The 15,999-nt window shown below is 41.6% G+C and overlaps 2 protein-coding genes across 2 annotated transcripts; both read right to left on the bottom strand.

Annotated features, from left to right (window-relative positions):
* Positions 1 to 97: 97 nt before the first annotated feature.
* On the bottom strand, positions 98 to 1,240 carry fabp7a (fatty acid binding protein 7, brain, a). The gene is made up of 4 exons (XM_080480798.1): positions 1,081 to 1,240; positions 701 to 873; positions 507 to 608; positions 98 to 357 (listed from the first exon to the last, which is right to left on the bottom strand). Exons 1-4 carry the CDS (start codon positions 1,151 to 1,153, stop codon positions 307 to 309), a joined length of 399 nt encoding a protein of 132 aa, XP_080336924.1. The 5' UTR covers positions 1,154 to 1,240; the 3' UTR covers positions 98 to 306.
* A 799-nt stretch (positions 1,241 to 2,039) lies between these two features.
* On the bottom strand, positions 2,040 to 15,123 carry usp40 (ubiquitin specific peptidase 40). Its single transcript, XM_080480770.1, has 31 exons — positions 14,401 to 15,123; positions 14,265 to 14,332; positions 13,495 to 13,608; positions 12,284 to 12,448; positions 11,977 to 12,123; positions 11,704 to 11,847; positions 11,454 to 11,582; positions 11,208 to 11,324; positions 10,991 to 11,098; positions 10,715 to 10,891; positions 10,420 to 10,555; positions 10,015 to 10,096; positions 9,469 to 9,640; positions 9,302 to 9,386; positions 9,151 to 9,221; positions 8,650 to 9,050; positions 8,420 to 8,567; positions 8,223 to 8,304; positions 7,457 to 7,510; positions 7,124 to 7,212; positions 6,843 to 6,929; positions 6,367 to 6,403; positions 6,160 to 6,224; positions 5,448 to 5,522; positions 5,126 to 5,356; positions 4,921 to 5,039; positions 4,731 to 4,796; positions 4,358 to 4,568; positions 4,111 to 4,206; positions 3,687 to 3,781; positions 2,040 to 3,543 (listed from the first exon to the last, which is right to left on the bottom strand). Exons 1-31 carry the CDS (start codon positions 14,594 to 14,596, stop codon positions 3,441 to 3,443), a joined length of 3,870 nt encoding a protein of 1,289 aa, XP_080336896.1. The 5' UTR covers positions 14,597 to 15,123; the 3' UTR covers positions 2,040 to 3,440.
* Between the last annotated feature and the right edge of the window lie 876 nt (positions 15,124 to 15,999).

The raw sequence follows: 15,999 nt of genomic DNA, 5'->3' as shown, positions 1-15,999 counted from the left end.
AAGTTGCAAAGAGAGAGTGGCAAGCGAAGCGAAGGGCTCTGTTTGGATCTGAAGACGGAATGAAGCGACTGAGGCATGATATAGTGTTTTTTTTGTTCAACAGTTTTATTTCCCCTTCATCACATGCACTTTGAGCTCTTCACCATCTGGATTTCTTAGAAAAGGTCTTACAAAAAAAAAGTGCAAAACACCGCATGCAGTCAGAACAAATGTTATCTTGTTAAAAAAAAAAGAAAGGTAGAACATGACATCATATTTCAAATTTGCAGTGTTGAGATGATTTGCTCTTTCAGGCTGAAGGTGAAGTTAGGCCTTCTCGTATGTGCGGACCGCCTCGACCCCCTCGAAGGTTAATGTCTGGAGGACGAGAGGAAAAACAGAAAAGACCAGTTATAAACAACAGTTATTGCATAATTACACAGACGAGGTTAGTTCAGGTGTCTTATAGGAGCCTGCAGTCTGCTAAACAGAGAGATGTGATGAAATATGAAGCCATCCAGTCTTACCATCACCAACTTCCCATCCTTCAGTTCTCGGACAAATCTGGTCTCTTTGCCATCCCACTTCTGCGTATGCACAAATTTGTCTCCCTCCATGGTGAAAGTTGACTGCAGGAGGTTAAAATTTTTTTATTGAATTTGGAAATTGAAACTCAACACTTGAGAGCATCCCAGTTTATTTATTTCCCCCCTCCGCTCACCTTGACGTGACGGTCGTCAACAGTGGTCTCGTCGAACTCCTCTCCCAGTTTGGCTGAGAGCTCGCTGTTCTTGAACGTGCTCAGGGTTTTCACCACCACTTTGTCTCCATCCTGGCTGATCACCACAGTTGGTTTGGTGACATTCCCCACTTGTCTTGTGGCGAAGCCAACACCTGCACAACAAACAAACAAACAAACAAACAAACAAACCTGCCCGTTAGTCATGCACCACACTGGAATCTAACTAGGTCAACAATTCATTCTTATTTGTCTTTCGCAAAAGCTTTAACTTCAAACATACATGCAAAACAATGACAGACAGCAGCTATGAGTCCATAAATTAATGGTAAAATAAATAAATTAAATATCTCAGAGCTCACCAAGTGCCTTCATGTATTCATCAAAGTTCTGGCTGTCCACCAGCTTCCACGTGGCGCAGAAAGATTCAACCATTGTTGCAGATGTTGTTGGTCCGGGTCGGTCAGTGTGGGACAGTTTGATGCTCTGTGCAGTGAATCCTGCAGCCCGTGCAGAGCCATTAATACTGCCACAGGGGGCGGGGCTTGACCCACAGAGGGACGATCTGATTTGACGCTCCACCCGCTCCGTGAGCACTGCTGATTGGTCGGTGTGGAAAAAGGTGATTAAAATAAGAATTATCCGTCCTGTGTGGGAAAACTGGAACTACAGTGTATATATAAAGTGTTGCTAATAACAATAATTACACTTATCAATTAATTTATAACTAATAATTTTATGATTTCGTATGTTATTAATCAATGTCAAAGTGCAGAACAACAAAGCAACATATGCAGAATTTGTGAGAATGTGCAAGTACTTCATTGTTCATTGTTTTGTTGGAGAAAAGGCAATTCATTTCACAGAGGGAGGAGGGGATATGGGAAACAAGGACTACTGGGGAAGGCCGAATTACATCTTTGACTCAATTCATCCAGTTTGAATTAATCTTTTTCCTGGATGAGTTTGAAATTGGCCAGATTGATAAAACTCATGACGTTTCTAAAGAGCAAAGCAATGAAGTGACTTATCTGGAATTGCTTGATCATATATCCTCATGGCAGGTTAATTTCATAAATCATACATCCATCTCATTTATCCAATGACTTGTGTAATCATGGGTGCAGGCAGGCTGAACGAAGACAAGTCACCAGTCACCACAGGACAAAGACACAGAAAGAGTCACACAGATCATATCAACAGTAAATTTAGACATGTAGATGTTTTTGGACCCTGGAAGGGATGCAGACAAAACAAACAACTCCAAACCAGCATCTCATTATCAGGCCAAAGTGGATAAATGACATCACATACTGTATTTCCTACTGTACATCTTTATTTTTTGCAAAATATTTTCTGTGAATACAATCCAGCAGGTTTCCACTGTTACAATACAGCAGATGCTGCAGATGTAATCAGTGACCAACTGAAACCACATAGTACAGCATGAAATCCCACTCTTATCAAAGTATATCAAACAACTTTCTGCATCTGTTTTTGTTTAACAATTCCAAGAAAAGAAAATTGGTTCATGGCACTCGTGAGGCCGTTTTAGTGTATGAAGCAGCTGCACAAGTCTTGTGACAAAACAAAATCCTCTTCTAAAAAATACTTTATTCACACAGTAATGCTTTATAAGATTTATCAGAAAGGAAACACACACACACACATTTTTAACTCCCTGAAGTTCACTTATAGTGCATGCAAGTAAGATATCAACTGCTCCCTATTGAAATTTCAGGGATCCCCAGTATCACAGAATCAAGAAATAATAGTAAAAATAATGAGGTTACACAAAACCGTTATGTTTTTGCCCATTTGATTATGAAATATTTATACATGAAAAAAAAAAAAAAGACAGCCTGCTTTAAAACAGTTAGGTATGTCCAGTAAAGGACAAGCGGTTATTTGTTTATCCATCATGTAAAACCTGCCGGTAAATTACTAAATGTGTGTCACTTGTTTACCGTGATGGTTCAGGGTGGCAGTAAAGGGAGAGGAGGTAGAAAGAGAGGTAGAAAGAGAGGTAGGGAGGACAGAGCAGCACAGAGGCTTCTCCACATTAAGGCCCATCTTTCCTCTCCTTAATCGGCTGAACTGAAGAAACATGTTTTTTTTTAAGTTTTTATTTTACTAATGAGGTCACTTGCTGTAAAACCATTTGTCTAAGAAAAACAGAACTTAATAAATGTAATTCTGTAATCTAGTGTTTGGTGGTGGAGTTTAATTTGTTCCTAAAGAGCCACAATTTAAGAAAAACGAGAGGCTATAGTTTGGATTTATACTCTGCGCCCATGCAGGTAATTCAAACTTCAATTAGACTGCTGCAGGCCTAAAATGCTAAAAATATAAAATAAGAATATAAAACGCTCAGATGCTGAAGAAACCAATCTTTCGGAAAGTGACTGTGTCTTACATGTTCATCTCAGAAAATGAACCAAAACTGTAGTTTTGATACAATAATGGTATCTGTGGCTGAAGCCATTTTTAAAGTTTGAAGAAAGAAAAAGATTCTATGGCTGAGAATCAATGGAAATTACAGTCAGTTGTTACAAAAATCATCATAATGGGGTTCAAAAGATCTGTGGAGATTGACAGTTTGCAAAAGAGTAGGACAACAAAAAATAATGGCACAATGCTGATTTCAGTGTCCTGTGTGTACAGGCTTTATGTTAGGTGGTCCTGATCGATCTGAAGACCCTGGAGAAAATATATCTGAATACTATCTGAATACTCCAACGTTGATTGACAGCGCCACCTCTTCTTTCCTGCTTTTGGTTTGTCCAGCCTTCTTCTGTGACGCAGCACAACCTGCAGGCTGCTCTCTGGAAGTGAGCAAAGACACAAAGACATCACCCCCCCAAACGTGTGATGACGACAACAAAAAGCAAAAAATGTAATAGTAAGTAAGTAAATAGTCTTGAACTTAAAAAGAAAATGCATGAGGAGAATAGCAAAGTGGTCCCACCCTTTCCTGCGTTGTTCGGCCTGCTCCCTGAGCCTCTGTTGACCCTGTACGTCCTCCTGGGTGATGAAGTCCCTGTTGTTGTCGACCAAAAGGTTCTGAAAGGAAAACATCCACATCAGTTTCGGTAGTTCTAGTGCAAAATAAATAAATAAATAAAGAAAGAAAGAAATGTCATTATTAACCCGTTTATGGCTTTAATTACATACAACATTTTGGTTTTATGGCTGTAGAATTGTCAAATGTGCAATGAGAGTGTTTCAGTCTCCTTTATTACAAGATAACTCAGATTATTTTTGACGACACCCGGTGAAATCCTCAACATCCTCGCTTTGATCGGTGCCAGCGTCTCTAAATGCATGTGTGACAATTCCAGCAGTGACGGTATAGGACGATAAGCATTAAACAAAGATGTATTTATTCACACCTTGATGCCGATCATGTCTCCGTCTTTGAGGTGAAAAGGTGCTCCGAGTAGAGACTCAGCTTTTCTCTTCTTCTTCTTCTTGGAAACCTGCTGGGTCTGACAATAAAAGATGGTATTTATCAAAACCTTTGTGAGAAAGAAGTAAAACGTGTGAAAATGCTGACATTTCAGGAGAGAAGGTCAAATCTTCTCTCGGTGACTTCTCTCAACATTTCTCTGTGATGACCACCTTCTTCTCTGCACTCACCCAGTTAGAGATTTCCTCCCACGTGTATTTGTCGTGTTGGTGTTTCGCCAGCAGCAGAGAATCCGGGGAGAGGCCGTAATGTGCAGCCAGACATGAGCGCAGAGATCGAGGAGAAGAGTCGTGGGACGCGTCCCAAACTATCTCCTCTGCAGGGTAGTAGCTCTTCTCCCCGGGCACTCCCATCTTTATATTGAGGAGGACTTCCTTTGGTCTTGAAACAAATGGAAATAAGCATCAAATGAATATACTGGGAAAAAAAATAAAAAATTAGTTGAATTTTAATTAATTCAGATGAATAAAGCACAAAACATACTCAAAAACTATGGTGCTGCACAGGTTTCATCTCACACAAACAACAAAAATGTATCATTACCTGAGATCTTCCTCTTTCAGGAGCTGCTGCACACAAATATCTGCACCACTGGTAAGCTTCAACTTCCTGAGCAAAATAAAGAAATAAATTAAAAAACACTTTACAGCAGAGCAGCAAGGGAGATCAATGCACGCGTCATTGCAATGAACACTTGACAGGAATAAAAGCTGTGAGGGGAATTGGTCCCGACCTCAGCGTGGCCTGCTGTCCTCTGAGGATTCGCGCGAGCCTGCTTCCTTCCAGTTGCCACAAACGCATGAAGCCTGTGATGGGCAGACACACATCCTGAAGAGCCGGCAACGTCAATACCTAAAAAAACAAGAAGGAGCAACTTTAAATAATCAATCAGGAGTAACAGCTGAAAATCGACCACACGTTTAAAGTCATTACTCTACCTGAGTCTTGAGATCCTCCAGTGTTGCCTCGTCCGATATCTCTACCTGCCCCACGCTTCTGAGCTCCGATGTGTTTCCGCCCCAGAGAACAAGAAGTGACTGACTGTGTGCTTCGTTTGCACTCAAAGCCTCTGACATCTGCTCCTCTGCAGGGCCGTTGTCAGTGTGTTTAAAAGTGCTTTTGATGGTTTTTGGGTCCTGATACAGCCACACAGACAACGTGAGAAAACCCTGAGACGGACAGAGATAAAAAATCAATTAAGTAAAGCCATTAATTATAATATATATACGGTATATATATATATATATAAAGTCTTTGTACCTTTGGAGGTAAATGTCCCTCAGTGACGACTAATGTCTCTCCGTTGCTGATCCTCAGCTCTGCCAGAGAAGCATCCTGAGAATAAGAGGCTGTTATTCACATGCAGCACAAAGGTTAACTCATTTAATACAATGTGCAGAGCGCATTCGTCCAATATGGATTATGAAAGAACGCATTAAAACTTTTAACTCCGGAACATCACAAGTGTGTCATGGATGTAATACAACAGTGCATGGTGAGGCCTTTTCAAATATTAACTTAATCTTTTGATGTGATGAGAGAAGGACCTGCCATGTATTTATAGGAACAATAATAACTGAAGACATTTCACTCAAGGTGATGAAGATTTTTAGGATTTTTTTTTTTTTTTTTTTTTTAAACACACATTAGTGTTATGGTTTATTTGCAAAACACTCTTACTTTAAATAATATTAATCAGAGTTCACAATATGGGAGTGGTGTTAAATGATTTGTGAAAGAACGCAGACTAAATAAGATAAAAGGGATAGTTTCAATTATTAGTTTTCATATGTTAATATTTGAGAAATTTGACTGAATTGTGTCAGACAGTTTCATTTTAATGCTCTGAATATGTGAAGATGTACTATTTACAATAAATGTTTCTCACTCATTTCCCTAGCACTTTGAGTTGCCATGTATTGTCTGGGCGGTCTTCTAGAAATTAAAGACTGATAATGTTCACAATGATCACCTCGTCCATAAGAGGCTCTCCGACCTCCTCGCACCAATCGAGCTTCCTCAAGTGCCAACAGGAGCCTGCAAGCAGATTTTTAAGTTAGAATAAAGTGCAACACAATGAACTGAAGATGTGTAGCTTGTTTGATTACAGTTCTAGCAAAGTGGAAAAGATGTTGGTCAACAGCAATATTAACTTCACATAAGCTGAAGTTTACTTTACCATCAAGTCCAAGAGCTTCCAGCATTACCTTCAGACACTGCAAAAAAAACAAAACAACAAAAAACAAGTAAACAAGTATGAATGATTTCCATAACAAGAGGCACTGCTAAAAAAAAAATATATATATATATATAAATCTGATTAAAACGGAAAATTTAATTTTCTCCATAATTTCATTCAAATTGTGTGATAATTTAGAAATAGATACAAGTCAGATATTTCAAACTTTTTTGTTATATTCTTTAAATAATTTAACTAATATCATTTATCAGATTTCTATAATCATAATTACTGTTAAAATTATAATAACTTAATAAATTTGAACATTATTAGAGTGAGTATTAAAGTTAAAAGTAAAACTACAGTTTAAGAACTTCAGATGATAGATAATATGCTTTGTGAATTGAGAAAACAATTAACTTTTCAATAATATTCAACTTTTTTTTTTTTAACAACAATATTTTCTTTTCCCAAACCTCTTTAACGGTACAGGTTTTCTCCACGACGACGTCCATCGCCAGGCCAGCAGAGGGAGCCGTGCCCACAGTAAAGTGCAAGAAAAGCTGCAAAGCGCAGAAAGAAAAGAAAAAACCTTCTATCAAACACTTTTAATGCTCCCAACACCTCGCTTTGTTTTTAAATGCAGGATGCAATTACAGGCCGAGTGACTTTCAGTGGTGCAGCTGCAAGTTGAAGAAGAAAAAAAAAAAAAAAAAAAAAAAGGTTTAATTGAAGACTTCAAATGAAAAAGACACACCTGTGAGGCCTTGGGGCTGTTTCCCGGACAGAGAGTAAGTGTGGTCATGAGTCGCACCCCAGCATCGCGAACGCTCAACTCCTCACAAACTGTCACATAAAACAGGATAAAACACAAAAGTGTTTCATATCTGCATTCTGCAACTTCAAAGACGGACCGTAAGAAGAAAAATTACAAGCAAGGGGAGTACCTATTAAAGATTTAATGAGGGGACAGCGTAAAGGAAAATGGATCTTAATATTTTTAAAAAATACATATAAAAAATAGGGGGACTTCCAGCTGTAAGTGATCTGCTCCATTAAAAACAGCCCCTGGAAAGAAATGATATCGTACCTGGAGGAAGGAGTTTCCCTGTGCAGTCAACCTGCCTCAGACAAAACTCTGCACCTGATCAGCAAGACAGAAAAAAAAGAAAACCCAGCTAATTTTTTTTAAATGCATAAAGCAAATGAAACCTCTGCTGTATTTAAAAGTACTACAAAAATATTTGATCCAACAGGCGGTAGAATATCTTAAACTTTAAGGAAGGCATCTTCACCCAGAGTCCTGCTGCTTTCTAGATATTTCAGATCGATTTCTGGAGGTGGAGAGTGACCTATGAGGTCAGATGTTTGTGAGTCATAGGATTGTGAACATCTCACGTTGATGGTGCCAGTTTTTCATAATGTCTCTCCCATCTTCTGTTGGCTCAAACCCAACACACGGTCAAGACAGCATGCTCGCCAGTGTCCCCAGGTAAATGATCAAAGTGGCCTGAGCCGCCTTGTGTTTGATTAAAACACTGATTTAACCAACATCGGCACCAGAAATCTTCAATCGTTAAGCCGTTAGGTGTGAGACCATAAATAGGTTAAAGTATATGGAACGGCTGGCTAACATACTTCAATTAGATTAACCCACTTTTTTTATGAGCTGCATTGACGGTCTGGTTCATTACATGTATCCTTGAAAAGTTGAGAGGGGCACAGATAAAAGTGAGTTTTATTTTCGACACTATTCACCTGCTTTGGACGCAAATATCCTCAAAGTAAAGCTGAGAGCCTGCAGTTAAAACACATCTTGATTTTTGTACAGAGTCAGAGTCCAAACGTTGACGGACCTGGCTGTATGTTCATCTTGCCTGCCGGTTGCTCCTGCAGCTGCAGCTCCTCCACGGCTCTCTGCTTCACCTCACACAGCAGCTGGAGAGCAGAAGCATCACACAGAAACACACTTATGAGGAGGTTTGAAAAGCTGAAAGTCCAATTAAAACAAAACAAAAAAGAAAAAGTACATTTAGCAACACATACTACGAACCATATTTCCAGTGGCTGGAACCTTGATTTTCTTCCTCTCCTCCTCTTGTTCTTCTCCTCCTTTGACACAAGGGCAAAACTCCACCTGTAGCCAGCGGCAGTCCGACGGCGTCGTCACAGTGACAACGTCTCCGTTTAGGGTGAACATGCTGAGCAGAGAAGACGACAGTTATAGGAACGAGCGCCTGCACAGAATCCCTTCGTACACATCGTCCGCCGTACCAAACCCACCTGCTGTCAAACGACTGTGGCTCCAACACCAACAGTGCGTCTCCATCTTTCAGCGACAGCTCCTTCAGAGTCCGCTGCATGTCGTCAGGTGGGAACACTCGCCATCCGCTCGCCCCTCCTCCCTCTCCTGCCCCCGCCTCCCTCCCCTTGTGCTCCTGGCACAGCAGACTCTCCTTCGGTTCTCCCAGGGCCTCCTTCACCTCCCCGAGGGTCACGCCGCCCGCGAAGCCTCTCGCCTCCTTCTTGAGACCCGACTCCCCGTTCTCAAAGGCTCCTCTGCTCTCCTCACACTCTCCCTGATCCTCCACCTCTTGTTCGGCATCTTCGCCCAAATAGGGACGCACGACGGTGAGGAGGACCGGCTCCCACTCTGCTCCGGTCAGGACAGTCGCACCACACACCTGAGTGGATGGCAAAATAAACAACAACAAAAAAAAACCTGATGTTTCAGCAAGTTTGTGTTAAACCTTAAATTAATACTTAAATTACAGTCCGACTCACATCTGAGCCATTCCAGACAAACAGGTCAGTGTTGGCGTAGATTCCTGCACTGTTCAGGGAGATACCGTCATCTGAAAGCAAAGCACACTGAGATTTAGAACAAATCAAGGATTCCTAATGCCAAAGGGGTGTTCGCAAAAATGTCCCAAACCTGTTAGTGTGTTGTAGAGGTGTAAACCAGCAGGAAGACTCTTAGCCACAGTCAGAGCCATATCTCCTTCCCACAGCTCCTGCATCTAAAGATCAGACAAAACAATTGATTATTTCAGCTACTTTCACGAGTTCAATCTGCTTTCCGTTGTTCTAAAGTCACAATACCTGATAAATCGCCAATCGCAGGTCGCCCACCGTCTTCCTGCGGTCGAAACTGAGAGATGGGTTGTCACTTGGCTCCTTACTGACTGGTTGCAAGGCTCCATTTTCGAGTCTGTAGCTGGGTGCCAAGTGCAGGCAGAGCTCCACCGTGTTATTAGTGGCTTCACACTTCTCTCTGCAACACCAACAACGTTTATGCACATCAATAATTTGTGAAACTTTTTGTTTTGTCAACATTTCCTTTTTTTCTACCCGTCGTTGGGTTGCTGCCGTGCAAAGATTAGTAAAACTTGGGTTGGATATTTCTTCTCTTCTCCTTCCTGATTGGTTTGAGAACTACAACATGTCGACTACACAACGTCCTGTATGATGCTGTAGACTGACTGAAGTGTCCCGGGATATATATCGTAGCAATTGTCATACTCCAGTGTGGCCACAAGATAAATGCTGTGTCAAAAAGAGTGATCATGCACCATTCTTCAGATTCAACACCATTGGGACTGTAGTGATGCAGTACTAACGTCACCATAAGAACATTGTTAGATTTACCGCATCTCTTGCAGTTTGATGTTTTCTTCCTGGGCCATCTGAATTAGATGAGAGGGAACTTTATACTGGGGATTGTTTCGAGCTGGAAAAAATACAACAACAAAAAAAAAAAACCAATGTCATTTATGCATAATTTTGCCATTTTCTCATGTTTTCATTATGTCATCTTCACTTTGACAAGAGCGGTTGAGTGTGCGGCATCATTCTGCAAACTAACAAGGTATGAAATAAAGGAAAGGCAAAACTTAGCCAATAACATAAGGGTAATGTTGAAGACTGAAAATAATCTCAATTATCATTAATTGTCCTTTATTAATTTCATAATGCAACATACACTCCAGTTTGGATTCAGTGGAAGGCGTAATGATGGGAGACATGATCCTTGGAAGACACGTTATTCGTTACCTTCAGCAGGCCTGTGCAGCTGTGTTTTTCTGTAAAACAGCATGTAGGCGCTCTCTTTTCCCTGGAACTGCTTCTCTATGTCGGACTCCCTGATGGAGGTCACAGTCGAGTCGTTGAGGTCGAACCAGTGGCTACCCTGCTGACAGGCAGGAAGACACACCGTGAGAAATGGAGCAGGAAAGTGATCACAAGATGTCCAGCAGAGAATCGCGCCGACTTCAAAGAGCTTTACAGCGATGTTTATTTAAACTCGGTTGTTCCTGTGAAGAAGACGGCGACACTGCTGCGGTATTACCTCTGGTTCAAGTTTCTGGTCCGCTTGGAGTTGATGTTCAGAAGCTCCCGAGCCTGAAGCAGTTGGAGGCTCTGCGGAGCCAGAAGGCTCCGCCCCCTGGCTGGGCAGGTTTACCTTCAGTGCCACTCGAGTGCCATTAGAGACCAACATAAAAACATCACTGTGGGACTGGAGGAACTACAGGATGGGGGGGAAGAAAAAAAAACTGAATCACAGTGATGGAAGTGAGGAAAATTTAGAACAAGGTCACTTCATTTCAAGACACGTCAATAATACCTTGCCAATGGGGCCATGTTGTTTTCGGAACTTTTTGCTCCAAGACGAGCCAATTTTATCCATGAGTCTCTGGCCCAGCTGGTCCAACAGGACACTCTTTGAGGACTCCTAGTGGACGTCAAAACAGGGCATTCATTCATTATTTTAGTGCTTGAAAACTGTCAACACAAAAACAAGTACAAATAGAAAAAAAGAAAGAAAACAGCCGTTTCAGTACCTGGGAAATTATGGCCATAAGAATAGACAATGGATCATCTTCCTGTAGCTTTGGCTCAAACACCTCCTGCACATCCTCCTTGGCTTTTTTCTGAGATTTAGGTTTGCAATCGTCCTCCTGTGTGTATGCACACTTTCTTACACAAAGGCATATATCATCTTGTATAATATGCAAAATAATGAACGACTAAAGGGAAGTTAATATAAATGTTCTTGCGTATTAATTTGATTCCTCTTCGTTTCTTACCGGGGGCTCCCATTGTCCGAGCTCGTCAATGTCCCTGATGTAAACGTGGTAATGGCCGCCATAGCAGCCACCCTTATGGATAATCACAGAGAACAGCTCGTAGGAGTAATCTGAATCCTCCGCATCAGTCTGAGGAGAAAAACAACAACGTTGAACATCTTATAGCAGGAGGTTGTTGGTCTTCATGAGATCAGTACAAAAACAGTTTTAAAATAAACACACACAAAAACAGTGTCTGAAAATTGAGTACCAGTTCACAAAAGGGTCGCAGGTTGATATTGAGGGGGAACGTGTAGCGTCCCGTCTCCTTGTATCGCTCAAATTTGGCAAAGTCAAAGCTGAATCTCAGCAAAGACATGGTCATGAATGGGGGCAGCTTCCTCAGTTTGGCAGACTGATGAGAAAGTAAAAAACAAAAAAAAACATCAAGAAACACAAAATAATCAGTAAGACAAGAAGCTCAATCCCACTATAAATCATTGAAATGTTAATTATGGTATTATGACTATGGGCCGACACTGACCTTGGCTGCAGTGACTAATCTGTCACACTGTGCACAGCGGTAAAGGTTATTGCCTTCAAACAGCTCTTCCTCCACAAACATGTTCCACAAAGCTTCTTCCAGGCTCAAAACTCCACAAACACACACTGTCAGGTCCAGAAAGTCCTCCTGAAGAAGAAAACAAATTTTCCCGGAGAACTGAGTGTATTATTATCCTTATTAGCCTGGATGTCATTTCTATAGCGCTTGAGGAGTCCCTATAACGCTTCACACCGTTATTCACCCACTCACACCCCCACAGCCGGACACCCAAAGGCATAAAACACACCTGTCTCTGGCTGACATTCCCACAGTCTTTGCAGACAATGCTGTTGACAATGGTCCCATGGTAGAGGCGGTGGATAAACGCACTGCCACTCGTGTCCACAAGAGAGTGCTCCAATGCACTGAAGAGAATCCTGTTCAGCTCCTGCACATCATGTTGATTTGTCCCCTTAAGAAATGTAAAACAGGAAAATGAATCGGGGGAGATAACAAATTACATATTTGAAACAAGCAATAAATTACACTTTTCAAAAAGTCCTGCTCTTAATTCTTATATCCTCCATAATAGTGAACTTGTATTTAATAGATTGGATCAGTTAAACCTCACTGATAAAAACCTTACTATTTAATAAGAAAAAAAGACTGTCTATAATATTCCATGACGTATCTCAAAATACTACGTCCATTTTCCTCCAACTTCTTCAATTTTTGCTGAAAAATGCAACGTGACACACATCTAAATCTAAAATTATTTCCAGTTTGAAGAAGAGCAGGACTGAGATTAGCACTCTTTCCTAGCAGAATGAACATACGTGGTTAGAATCCAGGCTTGGACGCCTTTCTGTGTGGAGTTTACATGTTCTCACTGTGCTTAAGTGGATTTTCTCGACCTTACCAACGCCATGGATGTGAGGTTCAACTGGCAGCTGAAAATTTGGAGCGTTGCTGTGAATGTGTGTGACTGGCTGTCTCCGTCTGTCTTTGTTATTGACTAGTGGCTGTCAGGAAGTTGTGTAGAAGATGGACAGACGCAGCTCAGAAAAGCCAGTGAAAGGTAAGTCGACGTGTAGGATGTTACACTCAAACTGTTAACACACTGCAAATTGTTTACAACTACGTGTGCTATGTATGTAGCGCCTCTCACCTCCAGCAGCCTGAATTACACGTCACATGTTGATGGTTTTAGAGACGCTCATCAGGTTTCATCACTTCTTGATGTATACACTTTTCAACAGGGAATATGTGGCTTGCATGCCATACGGAAAAGCCTGTCTCTTTTTCTTGCTTCATATGTTCATTTTGTATGAATGCAGCTGAACGGCCGCCAGACCAAACAAGACTTCGCTCAGGTTGCTGGCCTGACTTCTATTTAGTGACGCGGTTTGTTCACATTTCTTCGCCGATATTACTGGAAGACAACAGAGACACTGGGCTGGGGTGTGTAACTTGAGTCACTCCTTCCTCTCCTCACAGTCAAAGATAATGGACACAGACCTCGCTGCTGTTCCAGCCGAAGCTGTCGGTGAGGTCAGCAGTGGAGGCGCTCTGCTGGTCCGTCAGCAGCAGACGGGCAAACAGTCTCTGTAGCTCCAGCGGGATCACTCTGACCTGAGCAGGAGAAGGCAGCAAAACATCTCTCACCAACCCGAGGGGAACAAAGTGCGCAAGAATTTCACTTGGTCATGTACAAATACAAGTAAGAATGATCGCGCTCTGACATTCACACAAAAGCACTAATACAAAAAAAATTAAATATCACTTTCTCTTGATTGCAGACTTAAAAATCAATTCTCAATACCTCACATAATTCTCACTGATGATTGGAACAAAATAGTTTGAGGTTGTACAGTCGACCTCACCATCGACTTGCAGTAACATTCTTGATCTGAACCTTCCTTCGATTGTGATTATGAATTTTCTACATGGACTAGTTTTTTTCCAGGTAATTCTACTCTTGCCCACTCCTTAATCTGAGGACACGCTTGTGGCCTAAATGAAAATTCCACAGTGTGGAAACTTTCTTTGTCTCTTTCAGTCACTGCATAGGGTCAGTTAGACGGCCGCAGCTCGATTGTTGGACATGTCTTGTCGTCCGTTTCTTCTGTCTTTGCGTAGGACACGCAACCCTACAGCCTGAATGCATGACAGCCGTGACCATTAGTGTTTACTTGTGTCTGAGCAGATGTGTTTGACATTGTGAAGTACTTTGAGCCTGCTGAAGCAAAGATGTGCAGTACAAATGAAGTCCATTTGCAGAGAATTACCTTTGCCTCTGGTTTGTCCTTGTCGTCCAGACACCCCAATTCTTCATGCCCCAAACTGAAGAGAGCCTCTGAAACGTATCAAACAGTCAAATGAAGTGTCTGTACTCTGTGCTGTAATCACCTCACCTCACCTCACCTCTGAATTCCGGGGTGAACAGCAAGGTCTGGAGCAGGGAGTTGAGGTAGCAGGTCCCTCCCTGGTTCTTGATGCCACACAGGTTGCTCTTTCCCCGGGGTGGAGGGGGCTCATCGACCCCCTTCACTGCTCTTCCCTTCGAGGACACGGACGAGTAGCCTTCCTCCTCCTCTTCCTCAAATAGATTCCCAAACATGATTATGTGCTTGTTTTACAGTGTCACTCTCAGTGGTATTGCAGGAATTGAACCTCGCAGTAAATCGTGTGTTCGCACTCCGATGTGCCCTCTTGCTATCTCATCTTGGTCTTCCCCAGTTCTCTGTTGACAATGGCTGGACTGACTCTGAAATAAGAGGACTTCACGGGGCTAAACATTGCGACTCGGACTCGGCCTGTATGCGTGGGACTCGCAAGTTACACGGCTGATCTTTCGTGGCAGAAAAACACGGTGAAAGCAATCAGAGCCCGATGAGCGGACTGACAACTCAGCGGAAATCACACACACACCAAAAAAAAATCTGTCGATAACCGTGGACGGTCAATGTCACAACCGCTAAATAAACAACAGTTCCTTACCGAAACAGCTAATTCAATAATAGTTTTACTCAAAGTCGCCCCGGCCAGAAGCTCGTTCTTCCAAAGCGTGTCTTAAAACAGAAAAGAAACGAAACGTAAATAAAGATACCATCGCTGAACAGTAGGCAGCCATGTTTCTTCCTGCCGAAAATGCCGCGATGCATTGTGGTACTTGTAGTCTCATCTCAGCATTCAAGTGAATGTAATGGAGAGATTTTCATTATTTCCCGATAAGCATTAAATATTGTCTGAGTTTATGAATGAATCATAAACTGTTTTGTTTTTTAAAGACAGTTAGTCAATTAAAATTCCGGAAAAAAATACTATTTAAAAAATCTGAATTGCATTTAAAAGGGTACACAAAAAATACAATTCTGCTCTGTATGCGTGAAAAAAAAAGGCTTAATCTATGTGAAAACATGTTTTTTTACAATAACAACATAGCTCTGTGGATTTCCAAATAAACACACAGCTTTCGTAACAACAAAAATATTTCTGCTTATCCAGAATAACCTAGACAATAAGTCCATCCATCCATCTTCTATACCGGTTTATCCAGTTCAGTGTCACAAGGGCAGAGTACACCTGGACAGGTGGCCAGTCCATCACAGGGCAAACACCACACACACATATTCACACCTCGGGGCAATTTAGGGTCTCCAATTAAAGTCACATGCATGTTTTTGGATGGTGTGAGGAAATTGGAGGACACACAGGAAACCAGAAAGACCCAGCCAGTATTTGAACCCATGACATTCTGACTGTGGGGCAAGAGTGCTAACCATTATATCACTGGTGCAGAAAAAACATCAAAACTTTAAAAAAACATAATTTGTCTCAAAATTGCTGCATTATGTGTTTGTGTCATCCAAATATTTGTTTCTTCACTACATCTCTTTACATGTCTGTTCTTGCAGGCTATAAAGGCATCACTTCAACCGTAGTCATTTAAGAGTCTGACATAACTTGAGGTTGTCAGTTTTTCCAGAAGTTGGCAACAATGTGCCCAAGGCCATGCACACA

This window comes from Lipophrys pholis (assembly GCF_963383615.2).
Source record: "Lipophrys pholis genome assembly, chromosome: 14".
In the NCBI taxonomy this organism is placed as follows: Eukaryota; Metazoa; Chordata; class Actinopteri; order Blenniiformes; family Blenniidae; genus Lipophrys; species Lipophrys pholis.
The sequence above is the reverse complement of the archived record's forward strand: the minus strand, read 5'-3'. Positions and strand labels throughout refer to the sequence as shown.

What these genes read in the sequence shown, in the direction of transcription:
- fabp7a (XM_080480798.1), bottom strand. Translation starts at nt 1,153, where the DNA reads ATGGTTGAATCTTTCTGCGCCACGTGGAAGCTGGTGGACAGCCAGAAC. An exon ending in TTGACGACCGTCACGTCAAG is followed by an intron (nt 609 to 700) that starts GTGAGCGGAGGG and finishes AACCTCCTGCAG; the next exon opens with TCAACTTTCACCATGGAGGG. An exon ending in AGGATGGGAAGTTGGTGATG is followed by an intron (nt 358 to 506) that starts GTAAGACTGGAT and finishes CTCGTCCTCCAG; the next exon opens with ACATTAACCTTCGAGGGGGT.
- usp40 (XM_080480770.1), bottom strand. Translation starts at nt 14,596, where the DNA reads ATGTTTGGGAATCTATTTGAGGAAGAGGAGGAGGAAGGCTACTCGTCC. An exon ending in GGAATGTCAGCCAGAGACAG is followed by an intron (nt 12,124 to 12,283) that starts GTGTGTTTTATG and finishes TTTCTTCTTCAG; the next exon opens with GAGGACTTTCTGGACCTGAC. An exon ending in CCACAGTCGTTTGACAGCAG is followed by an intron (nt 8,568 to 8,649) that starts GTGGGTTTGGTA and finishes TTCTCTGCTCAG; the next exon opens with CATGTTCACCCTAAACGGAG.